This window comes from Cervus canadensis, chromosome 4 (genome assembly GCF_019320065.1).
Source record: "Cervus canadensis isolate Bull #8, Minnesota chromosome 4, ASM1932006v1, whole genome shotgun sequence".
In the NCBI taxonomy this organism is placed as follows: Eukaryota; Metazoa; Chordata; class Mammalia; order Artiodactyla; family Cervidae; genus Cervus; species Cervus canadensis.
Window position 1 is genome coordinate 94848761 of NC_057389.1, and position 12545 is coordinate 94861305.

Consider the following 12545-nt stretch of genomic DNA (forward strand, 5'->3'; position numbering starts at 1 on the left):
CAAAAAGCATTTACCAATTTTAAAAAAAGGCAAGGTATTCCCCCAAGCAAAGCAAAAGGACCACATGCACACAATAGTCACAAACTTGAGTTCCGGAATGACATCAGCTCAGGTTCAAATCCCAGCTCCATCACCTACTAGCTGGGTGACTGCAAGCAAGTTCCTTCTACGCTTCAGATTCTTCAGCACTCACATGGGAATACTAATGTTTCCTAATTCATTGGATTGTTGTGAGGATTAAATGAGAGAATGCACGCAAAGCACTTTGGAAGCAGTCAATTCTAATAAGCTCTTATTCTAATTGTAACAGAAAGCATCTGCTGTGATCTACAGCCGAGATGAGGAGGTGAGGGGGGTTGGGTAAGAAAGCAGAAGCACAGTGAAGAACACGGGGGCTCAGCATTTCTGAGCCCAGCCTGGATGACACCAATCCTTATGTTTCCAGAGTTCTCATCATTCAAGATAATTCTGAGAAACACAGAACAGGTCACTCACCCTGTTAGCACCACCACGAAGTCCATCACATTCCAGCCATTCCTCAAGTAAGAGCCTTTATGGAAGGCAAATCCAAGGGCGATGATTTTAATTCCAGCCTCGAAACAAAAAATTCCAATGAAGTATGGTTCTGTGTCATCCTGGAAGGGGGAGAAGGTAAGATTAGTGTCTTTGGCTGGGCAGAGGGCGGCATGAACAGGGAACCACCCACTCAGAATCTCTACCCACTTCCCCTCACCTCTCCAGACTTTCCAGCCCTCACTGCGCCTCACTGAATCCTGCCTGGATTAACCTTGTCCAAAGGCTTCTGCGTGAAAAACAGAAGCATGGAGATGACTCCTTTCCATTTGGCCAACTTTACACACTACTTAGGCAGCCGTGTGTGACTATTTAAATTGAAATGAAGGGATTTCCTGGTGGTCCAGTGGTTGGGAAACTGCCTGCCAATGCAGGGGACACGGTTTCGATCCTTGATTGGGGAAGATCTCCTATGCCGTGGGGCAACTAAGCCTGAGTGCCGCAACTATGACGCCTATGCACCTAGAGCCTTGCTCTACAACAAGAGAAGCCTCTGTAATGAAAAGTCTGCACTGCAATGAAGAGCAGCCCCCATTCACTGCCACTAGAGAAAGCTCACGCAGAGCAACGAAGACCCAGCACAGCCAAGAATAATAAATATATAATAAAAAAGAAATGTAAGTGAAATAAAACGAAAGACTCAGTTCTGCTGTCACTAGTCCCATTTCCGGTGGCTAAAATATTGGACAGTGCAGATGTTGGATATTTCCATCACTGTAGAAAGTTTCACAAGAAAGCGTTGGTTGAGAATGTTTACTTGTCACATACATCATCCAGGACCCTGGGGTTGGTCCCTGTGCACTGACCTCACCTCCAAGCCCCCAAATCTGACAGTTGTGATGATTCTAAGCTGGTATGCACCAGTACAGTAGTTCAGGTTGAGAAAATACTGGAATGAATACTTCTGCACTGGCTGGTAAATGGCTAATGTTCCAGCTCCCAGCTCCCCGCCAGACCTCTTGCCAGGTCTGGCTTCCAGCTGACACTCTGTAGTATTAATGCTTGGAATTAAGCTATAAGCTTTGTTCCATCAGAGCCCCTCCACTGCTGCCTCCCTCATCTGTTAATGACAATGCTTCTCAAGCTTCAGTCATTTTCATTCTGCTTCCATGAGCTTTCCTATACCGGCTCACCATCGCTACTACTATTTGCTTACTATTCTTTCAACAAACTCTTTTTACTTAGCCTGATCTTAAGCAAAAACAAACAAAGAAGTTTTAGATCATTGTTTTTCGGGACTAGTTATCTATTTTTAGGAAACACATTATAATACATAACTGCATACGTGTGCTGGGTTGTGTCTGACTCTTTGTGACCCCATGGACTGTAGCCCACCAGGCTCCTCCGTCCATGAGATTTCCCAGGCAAGAATACTGGTGTGGGTTGCCATTTCCTACTCCAGGGGATCTTCCCCACCCAGGGATCAAACCCGCATCTCCTGCATTGGCAGGCAGGTTCTTCTACTGCCCCACCTTGGAAGCCCAATACATAGCTATTAACATGTAAAAGCCTGGCTTTGAAATGGTGATGGGAAGGAGCAAGGTCTCCTTCTTGGGATTGTCAGAATGCCAGGAGGCAAACCAGGTGGCTGGGGGATGGCTTGGGGCATCGAGACAGAACTTAGTGCTAGCTGACAGCTCTGCAGAGTTCCACTAGATCATCAACTGGATTGTGACTCCAGAGCTGATATTCATGTATAGTAAACCTGGGGAAAAGAGAAACCAGCTAAATGATACCCTAAGCAAGCAACCAGGCAAAAGTCAGAATGTGGGACCTTCCTTAGGGCAACTGGACTGGTTTCTGCAGAGTCAGTGGCAGGAGGGAAGATAACTGCCTTAGGGTAAAAGCCTTAACATCAAATCTAGACCATGTATGGATCTTGGTTCAAACAAAACAACCTGTAAGATGCTATTTCTGAAGGAATCGTGGATATTTGATTACTGGCTGGGATTTGATGATTCCCAGGAACCACTGGTGGTTGGATGTCAACGTGTCACTGGGGTGATGTGAGAAAGCACCTTTTTTGGCCACTCTGTGTGCCTTGTGGGGTCTTAGTTCTTCAACCAGGGTTTGAACCGAGGTCACGGCATTGAAAGAACCAGGTCCTAACCACTGGACCACCAGGGAAGTCCCAGAAAGTGCCCATATTTTGAGCAATGTGGACTTCAGTATATGGCAGTGAATTGATGTATTGCCTGGGATTTGCCTTAACATACTTTGGCCAAGAAAAACAAACGAAGGAAATAAAAAACGAAAGGAAACATGAAGTGAGGCAAAATCTTGATATTTGTTGTCTTTGGATGATGAGTTCATGAGGGGTTCATGGTACTGTTCTCTGTGTATTTATGTATGGCCAATATTTTTCACAAGAATTTTGGTTTTGTTTTTATTTTTAAAAATTTATTTATTTATTTAAATCCTTTTGGCTGTGCCACCAGGCTTGCAGGATCTTAGTTCCCCATCCAGAGATTGAACCTGGGCCCTGATAGTGAAACCACCAAATCCTAACCACCCAATTGCCAGAGAATTCCCCCAAATTTTGTTCTGAATGTGACTTTTCATGGACAATGTGACCCCTCCATCCCTCTCTAGATTGACAAGAGGTCTGCTGGGGGCCAAGAGTGGAGGATGGGCAGCGAGATTTCTCTCTCCCCAGATTATTGGTATTCATGAAATTTAGGTTCCCCAGGGCGTCCATGGTGGCTCAGTGGTAAAGAACCTTCCTGCAATGCAGGAGACTTGGGTTTGAGCCCTAGGTTGGGAAGATCCCTTGGAGAAGGAAATGGCAACCCACTCCAATATTCTGGCCTGGGAAATCCCATGGACAGAGAAATCTAGCGGGTTCCAGTTCGTGGGGTCAGAGAAGAGTCGGACAGGACTTGGCAACTAAACAACAGGCAGGGGGCCCAGGATCTGGTTCTTGGGGACAAGACTAAGAGCCCAGTCTGCGCTCAGATCCCACAACCACATCAGTTTGCCACCAAAGCAGAGAGCCTGGTGGAGAGACATCACTCACCAGTCGTTCAGACATCGGAGTCTTGTCATCATCAGGTAGGTGTTGCTCCAGGGCGAGGACGATGCAGTTTGCTATGATGGTGGCTAAAATCATATATTCAAAGGGAGTATCACAGAGTTAAGGAAAATCTTTCCAGCTTTGTTTCGATTCAAAGCACAATTGAGTGGAAGATACAGGGATTTCCCACCTGTCCTCTGCCCCCACACAGGCATGGCCTGCCCTGTTATGAACGTCCACCACCAGAGTGGTGCATTTGTCACCCGTGATGAACCTACACTGACATGTCACTATCATCCGAAGTCCTTAGCTTACTTTATGGTTCACGCTTGGTGGTGTACATTCTGTGAGTTTGAGCAAACGTATAATGACATGGATCTACCAACACAGCTTCATACAGAGGAGTTTCACTGCCATGAAAACCCAGCAGATGACTCTGTAAGGCAAATGTAGATGCTCTTCCTCCATCTCACCTCCAACCTTCATTGGACAAATATCAATTTAGCAGCTATTGTGTGCCAGGTCCTGGGCACAGGGTCACAGCTGAGAGTAAAACTGACAGAAATTTCTGCCCTTGTGGAGGAGAGGCATACAGTACTGTATGGTGAATACTGCAGAGGGAAAAAGCAGGAGAGGAGGTTGGTGGTTGCAGTTTAAAATACACTGATCAGATCTGATATCAAAATTTCCATCTTAAATGTCCATCCACAGAAGAATGGATAAAGAAGATGTGGTACATACGTACAATGGACTATTACTCAGCCATAAAAAAGAATGAAATAATGCATTCTAACATGGATGCAATTAGAGATTATCATATTAAGTAAGTCAGATAGATAAATACAAATGCTATATGATATCACTTGTATGTGGGTTCTAAAATATGATACAAATGAACTTATTCACAAGATAGAAACAGTCTCACAGACTCAGAAAACAAACTTGTGGTTACCAAAAGGGAAAGTGGGGCTGGGGAGGGATAAATTAGGAGTTTGGGATTAACATATACACACTACTATATATAAAATAGATAATCAACGGGACCTACTCTATAGCACAGAGAACTCTATTCAACATTCTGTAATAACCTATATGGGAAAAGAATCTGAAAAAGAATGAATATATATATGCATGCACATGCATGTGTGTGTGTGTGTGTGTACATAACTGATTCACTTTGCTTACACCTGAAACTAACACAACATTGTAAATCAACTACATTCCAATTTAAAGTAAAAATTAAATTAAAAATAAAATACAGTGATCAGGTTTGATATCAAAAGCATGATCAACAAAAGTAAAAATAGACAAATCAGGCTTTGCAAAATTTAGAACATTTGTGCATCAAAGGACATTGTCAAGAAAGTGAAAAAAAACCAACAGAATGCAAGAAAATATTTGCAAATCACGTACCTGATAAGGGTCTAGTATCAGAATAGATAAAGAACACTTACAACTTGAGAACAAGAAGACAACCCAATTAAATAATAGGCAGAGTTTGAAAAGACATTTCTCCAAAGACGATTAGGAAAATGCAAATCAAACCACAATGAGATACCACTTCACATCCAGTAGGATGATAGGAATGAAAAAAACAGAAAACAGCAAGTGTTGGTGGGCTTCCCTGGTGGCTTAGTGGTAAAGAATCAGCCTGCCAGGGCTCAAACCCGCAGGGGACGTGGGTTTGAGCCCTGGTCCAGGAAGATCCCCACACACTGCAGGACAAGGAAGCCTGGACACCATAGCTGCTGAGCTGATGAGCTGCAACTAGTAAAGCCCGTGTCCCTAGAGCCCGTGCTTGGCAACAAGAGAGGAGCCCCCACTCTCTGCAACTGGAGAAAGCCCACACGCAGCAATAAAGGCCCAGTGCAGCTATAAATAAATAAATCTTAAAAAAAAAAAAAAAAAAGAACTGGGTTGATTTATTTAAAAAATAAAGTGTTGGTGAGAATGTGAGAAGCTGGAACCACTGTATGTTGCTAGTGAGAATGTAGAACAGTGTGGCCACTGAGGAAAATAGTCTGATGACTCCTCAAAAAGTTAAGACACAGAATGACCATAAAATCTAGTAATCCCACTCCTGGGGATACACCAAAAGAACTGGACAACCAGTACTCAGATACATGGGCACAGAAGCAATATTCACAATGAGCCAAACGTCCATCAGGGAATGAAGAATTAAACAATATATGATATATTTATAGAATGGAATATTATTTTGCCATAAAAATGAAGCATTAACTCACATGACAGTGTGGAGGGGCCTCAAAAACATCATGCTAAGTCAAAGAAGCCAGATACAAAAGACCACGTATTGTACGAATTCCATTTGTATGAAATGTCCATAACAAGCAAATCCGCAGTCAGAAAGCAGACTGGTGGTTGCCAAGGACTGAGGGGGCTGGGGGAGGAGGAAATGGTGAGTGGTTACTTAATGTTTTGGAACTAGATAAAGGTGATAGCTGAATACCATTCCGAATGTACTGAATACCAAGGAATTAAAAATGGCTAGTATTGCTATGTAAATTTCACCTCAATAAAAAACAACATGGTAGTCAAGCCTCCAAGGATCAGCCCTTTAAAGATCTGAAGGAGGGAAGGTATAGATCATATGGCCACTTTGAGATGCACATTCCCTCTCTCTCTGGGCACAAGCGCCTCCCTGAAACCTGCAACACTGCTCCAGCCACCAGACAGGCCCACTGGAGGGTCTGCCCTTGTTGGGGGGGGGGGTCTGTCCTGATCACTTCATATTAGGACCTGATCTGCTGATCAGCGGGTGATCCTGAATATCCCTGTTTCCCCAGCCAGATCCGCAGAAGCATCCTCAGGCCAACAGCCTGAGGCAATTTCTTTCCTTTTTAATTTTTTAAATTTTATATTGGAAGAGAACAAAAGAGGAAGAGAAGAAAAAAGACCTAGGAAAACAAATTCAAAACAATTAACAAAATGGCAATAAGAACATACATATCAATAATTACTTTAAATAAAACTAACACAACAAAACTGGCAATTTCTGAGAAGGAGGCTTAAGTGGGGAGAAATGGATGCTAGAGGGAGAAAGCCTGAGGATATTGCTTACTCTGGAGCAGGGTCTCCCAACTTCCGCACTAGTGACATGATGAGGGGCTGATTGTGGTGCTGGAGAAGACTCTTGAGAGTCCCTTGGACAGGAAGGAGATCAAATCAGTCAATCCTAAAGGAAATCAGTCCTGAATATTCACTGCAAAGCCTGACGCTGAAGCTCCAATACTTTAGCCATCTGATGCAAAGAGCCAACTCACTGGAAAAGACCTTGATGCTGGGAAAGACTGAAGGCAAAAGGAGAAGGGGGTGGCAGAGGATGAGATAGTTGGATGGTATCACCAACTCAATGGACATGAGGTTGAGCAAACCCTGGGAGATAGTGACGGACAGGGAAGCTTGGCATGAGGCAGTCTATGGGGTCACAAGGAGTCAGGCATGACTTAGCAACTGAACAACAACAATAATTCTCTGTGGGTGGGGTTTCAGGGGAGCTGTCCTGCATATTGTAGGGTGTTGATCAGCATCCCTGGCCTCTACCCACTAGGTGCCAATGGCATCCTCCTCTCCAGTTATGAGAATCAAAACTTATGACAACCAAAATTCATCTCCAGATATTGCCCAGTGTCCCCTGGGAACACTGAAATCCACTGATCTGCAGAAGGATCAAACAGCATATCTTAAACTTGGCCACGTTGATGAACTACTGCCCTCCTCCCAGCTTTCTCTCTTGGAAACTTAACTAGTATCCTGTTTGGCCCTAGAGTTACATTTAGCATCATGGAAGCTTCATAAAAACCAAGGGATCTTACAGGCTGGAGGAGGAGGAGTTGGAATATATACCCACTTTCCAGGTGTGAAAATGAAGTCTGAAATAGACAACCTGGGAGTAAGAGTCTAAGAAAGGAAAAGCAGGTCTTCTTTGTCACCAGCTTCAGCCTTTGCCTCCAGCTGAAAGCAGTCAAGCCACGCTCCACGCACACTTTGAAAAGCAAATCCAAGACTCAGGGCAATTTGGGGAGTCAACAAAAGCCATTCCTGCTGACGATCATCTCTGATTGGCTTCCTGCCTCTGAGCTGACGGTCATTAGAAGCACAGAGAACAAAGCTGGGCTGTGTTGCACAAATACTCCATTCTGCCTCACCCTGCAGCCCAGAAAATAAGAGACAATATTTGTACACAAAGAAGCAATGCCAAGCCCTTCCCCGGCCTCCCCTCGCTGAGGCTTCTGAAGCCATGATTTGAATCTGATGATTTCGCTTTCCTTCTCTGCCAACTAGCTCCCTGTTTGCTTCTGCACCAAGCTGCTGCCTCACTCTTGGGGCCCCCTGGCCTTTTGCCCCTAAATGGCTGGGATGTGACTTCCTTTGTATCTGATTCGAGCTGAGGTTCCAGGAAGAGTCCCACAAGACCAGCAGCAAGCTGCACTTTCATGGGCTGTGTTATCAGGCTTTCAATTGCCCTCGGTCACCTGGGCTTCAGACCCAGAGTGCTCCAATATGACAATGAAGTCTTAGTCAGCATGCAAACCAACAGAAAGAGGCTGCCCATGCCCACTTTATTTCTTTGTCAGATATGGGTACACTGGCTTCCCTGGTGGCTGAAGAGTAAAGAATCTGTCTGCAATGCAAGAGACATGGGTTCGATCCCTAGGTTGAGAAGACCCCCCTGAAGAAGGGCATGGCAACTCATTCCAGTATTCTTGCCTGGGGAGAACGCCATAAACAGAGAAGCCTGGTGGGCTACAGCCCATGGGGTAGCAAAGTCAGACATGACTGAAGCCACTTAGCAGGCACGCATGCATAGACAGACTGGCTATCAAGGGTCACCTCCCTCTCTCCATGCACCCTGCCAGTGCCCGAAGACACACCCCAAATGGGAATCTGCAGCACTGACCTTACACCCTTGTTACTTAAGGTGTGGTCCACAACCTTGCTACTTAACATGTGGTCCATGAACCAAGCAGTGGAGGCCAACACCCAGTAGAAAAGCCGAGCGTCAGGCCCCATGCCGACCTGCTGAGTCAGAACACACATTTTAGCAAGATCTCCAGGGGATTTGTGTGCTTACTGAAGTTTGGAAAGTGCTGCCCTAGATCTATTTCAGGGGGGAGGAGGAGCCCAGGTTACTGTGGCTTTGAGTCATCCAGAAAGAAGTGGGGGCTCGCTTTTCTGGTCCAAACCTTCTCCTCCATGTTCTGACCCCACAGGAGGAGAATTCAGGAGGCCTGGATCAGTCTTCTGCCTCCACACCAACCCAAGATCTTCATGGAACAAGAGTGATGTTGGAATGAGACGAAGAACCAGCACAGAAAATTCTGGTTTACTGCACGTGGAAATAGTCACAGCCCTCCCATAGCACCACCTCACTCAGAAGAAAAGTCAAAGTCCTCCCAGCAGTCCTGCACGACCTGCCCCCATCACCTCCCTGCCCCCATCTCCTCCATTCTCCCCATCTCCTCTATTCCCCCCCGGGTCACTTACCTACAGCCATACTGGCCTCCTCCATCTTTCTCAAACACACTAGGCACCTTTTACTGCCAGGGCCTTTGCACCTGCTATTCTCTTTCCTAGAATGCTCTTTCCCCAGAGACCCACAAGATTCCTTCCCTCTCTTCTAAGTCTTTTCTCTTTTCTCATCCTCAGTGAGGCCTTTTGCCCCATTTCCCTACTTAATTTTTTCCTTGGCCCTTGCCCCCAAACATCTGCTATATTTTTCTCCTTTACCTGGTTTCTCTGTTTCTTTTGCCTAATAGACTATAAGCCCTGCACAAGCAGAAAACTTTGTTTTGTTTGATGCTTTGTTCTCAGCACCTAAGAGGGCATCTGTTCCAGAGTAGGTGCTCAGTAAACACCTATGGAAGAAAGGAACGGTGGGTGGGTCCTGCGGTCCACATCTCTCCCCTCACTTCATCATGTGCCAAGTCTCCATAGGCACATTAAGGACACAGATCAACTCCTTGAAATCTGCAGTGATGTGGCTGGTGCACAGACACCAAGACTGGGTACTGAGTTCTTGACACAGGAGATTCTTTCCCCAGGTAGAAGTCAAAGGTTTCCAGGCAGGGGGAGATGAGGCTTTTTCAGCCCAACCCTGAGTTGTGCCTGATCCTCCCTATTTAGAAAGCCTGGGTTCTAACTCACAGCTGCAGTGAGCAATGCCTCTGTGAGCTGAGCTGAGTCTTCCTGCTCCCCGATTGGTTCAGGGAGAAAACACCTGTGTCAGCGGGATCCAGGCTAATCAGCCAGCCGAAGAGGCCAAGAGAAGAGGGAGGGAGATGAGGAGGAGAGACGCACCCCCGGTGGGAGGAAAAGCTGGCTCCTGAAATGGCTCATGGAAGTCAGGCTAGCAAACAGCCCTGCAGGCGAGTACAGATACACAAAACTTCCCCCACAATTAGACAGATCAGGACCCCCAGAGGCCCAGAGAGGGGCTGTGTGTGATACAGGAAATGACCCAGTGATTTCTTTACAGGGAACAAGGGCTGTGTCTGTGAATAGGAGCAGTTCTTGGGATCCAGAGCATCAAAGAAAATCAATTTGTAAAGTGGGCATAGCTGATGATCCCAGCCCCTTAGCAAGACCTTGCAGAAGGTCCAAATGATCCTTCTCTCTGTGGTACCTTGCCCCATTCCCATCTCATTTCCAGCCTTCTGCAGTTGGTGTGAAAAATCAAATCAGATTTGTTAACCCATCAAAGTCTTGCCTCTACTATGGGGGCTGCCTGATGGGTGTGTTCTGAGGAAACAGATACTTCAATGAGTCAATCAGGCAGTTGAGATTGTGGGGAAAAGCCAAGCAAGTCTTATTTTCACGTTAGTTCCATGCTTTTCACCATTACTAGGAAAAGAGTAGGGGGTACTAAGGCCTTGGGTATGGGACATATTTCTTGCTCCACTAAACAGATGCCATGGTTTAATTCAGAAATATGATCAACTATTATGAGGCCATTAACAGATACAACAATCATAATTACAGCTGCAATTTATTGAGCACTTTGTTGGGCAGACACCAAGTTAAGCACTATACACTCATTGTTTCAGTTAATTCCTTGCAAAAATTATACAAGGTAGGTTCTGTTGCAAGCCCCACTTTCCAGATAAGAAAATTATGGCTCAGAGAGGCTAAACAAATTGCTCAAGGTCATATATATATATGCTAGGGTTGACTTCAAAGCCATGCTGGTGGGGGTCCCCACAGACCACTCAACAGCTTACACTTACTTGCTAGAAGGTGGATGTTTTGGCCTTTACTTAAAAACTGGAGTTGGGGTACACCTGGAATCTTAACCATGATGAGGCCAACTGGGTCAGTCTTCACCTGAGTTCCAACCACTGACACAATTTTATATAGTAATTGTCAACCATTGCATACTAGTCCACTTCTTCATAAGACCAGCCAGAATGGGTCATATCAATCAATATCAACTTCCAACAATCCAAAGAGTCTTTCTCGAAATCTCAGACATCTCGAACTCTCCACCAGCGGATCAGCTTGAGACCGATGGATATGAAGCAGTAACAAGGGCAACTCTGGCGATGCCCAGAATGTTTTCAGCACCATGGCCAGCGGCATGAGGCAGGCATTTAATTACATGGCAAGTAAAGTCTCGGAGACAACTGCAAAGACCTACTTTTAACATACACAGTACAGGCACACACACACAAAAGATTCTTTATGTCAGCAGGAAAATCTAAGAGAAAATTAAAATCCCAACACTAAAAGTTTTGGGGTTTCCCTGGCAGTCCAGTGGTTAAGAATCCTTCGGTCAATGCAGGGGACACAGGTTCGATCCCTGGTCCAGGAAGACCTTGCATGCTGCATGGCAACTAAGCTAGGGTGCCACAACTACTGAGCCTGTGACTGGCAAGTACGGAGCCCGAGCGCCTAGAGCTAGCTCCACAATAAGAGAAGCCATCGCAATGAGAAGCCTGCACACAGCAACTAGACAGTAGCCCCCACTTGTTGCAACTAGAGAAAGTCTGTGTGCAGCAACGAAGACCCAGAACAGCCAGATAATAAACAAATAAAAATTTAAATAGATTTATATGTTATTTATTTTTTAATGTACACAATGATTTCCAATTCTTTGGTTCTGAAAAGAGAAGTCTACCCTGGGCAGTTAAATTATGCTTCTGCTCAGAAAACTGGATATATCTGCATGAGAAATTATAGAGCAGGGCAGTTGAGAGGATTTCAGGGTCAGACATGGTTTTGGCCTGGGGCAAAGGAGTTTCCTTCTTCAAGCCTCAGCTTCCACACACACACATATATATACATACATATAATGTGAAATGTAGCACCTACCTCCTAGGGCTGATTGAGAATGTAATGAGGGGATACACACAACAATACATGCAGAACAGGGCCTGGTATATAGTATTGGGTTGGCCAAAAAGTTCACCCAGGTTTTTTTTTTCTGTGTGATGTTACAGAAAACCTGAATGAATTTTTGGCCAACCCAATATGTATTCAGTAAATCCGAGTCTTTTGTTCTTGTTTACTCTAGCTCTTGTGATGATTAGAAAACTTTCTATGCTTATGAAAGCATAATACGGGGTTCATCTCATTGTAGTCATGCAATCAATGTTTATTGTGTTTATTTCAAATGCTGCTACTAGTATTATTAACTTTTTCAATTTCTTTTTCACTCTTGTAGTCTCATTCCCCTCCCTTCACTGAAGAGTATCAACGCCTACTCTCATCACGGCCGATCAGGTTGTCTATCAAATCTGAAGAGCTTCCAGGAACAAAACACAGTGAGTCCACTCCCTGAATATCAGGCTATAAATGTTGCAAAAACATCCATCAGATGTTTCATACAAATGGGATCCTATAACACACAACCTTTTGTGTCTGGCTTCTTTCACACAGCATAATGCTCTTGGGTTCATCCACACTGTGGCATGTATCCATAATTTGCTTATTCTTATGG

The 12545-nt window shown here is 44.9% G+C and overlaps 1 protein-coding gene across 10 annotated transcripts in view; it reads right to left on the reverse strand.

Annotated features, from left to right (window-relative positions):
• CACNA1A (calcium voltage-gated channel subunit alpha1 A) overlaps positions 1-12545 on the reverse strand; it is a 387084-nt gene that overhangs the window by 201695 nt on the left and 172844 nt on the right. For all 10 annotated transcript variants that reach the window (XM_043466834.1, XM_043466833.1, XM_043466837.1 and 7 more), the window contains 2 exons: positions 3590-3695; positions 496-635 (listed from right to left, as the gene is read on the reverse strand). In XM_043466834.1, the coding sequence (XP_043322769.1) occupies positions 496-635; positions 3590-3695 (246 nt within the window). The remainder of the gene's footprint in view (positions 1-495; positions 636-3589; positions 3696-12545) is intronic.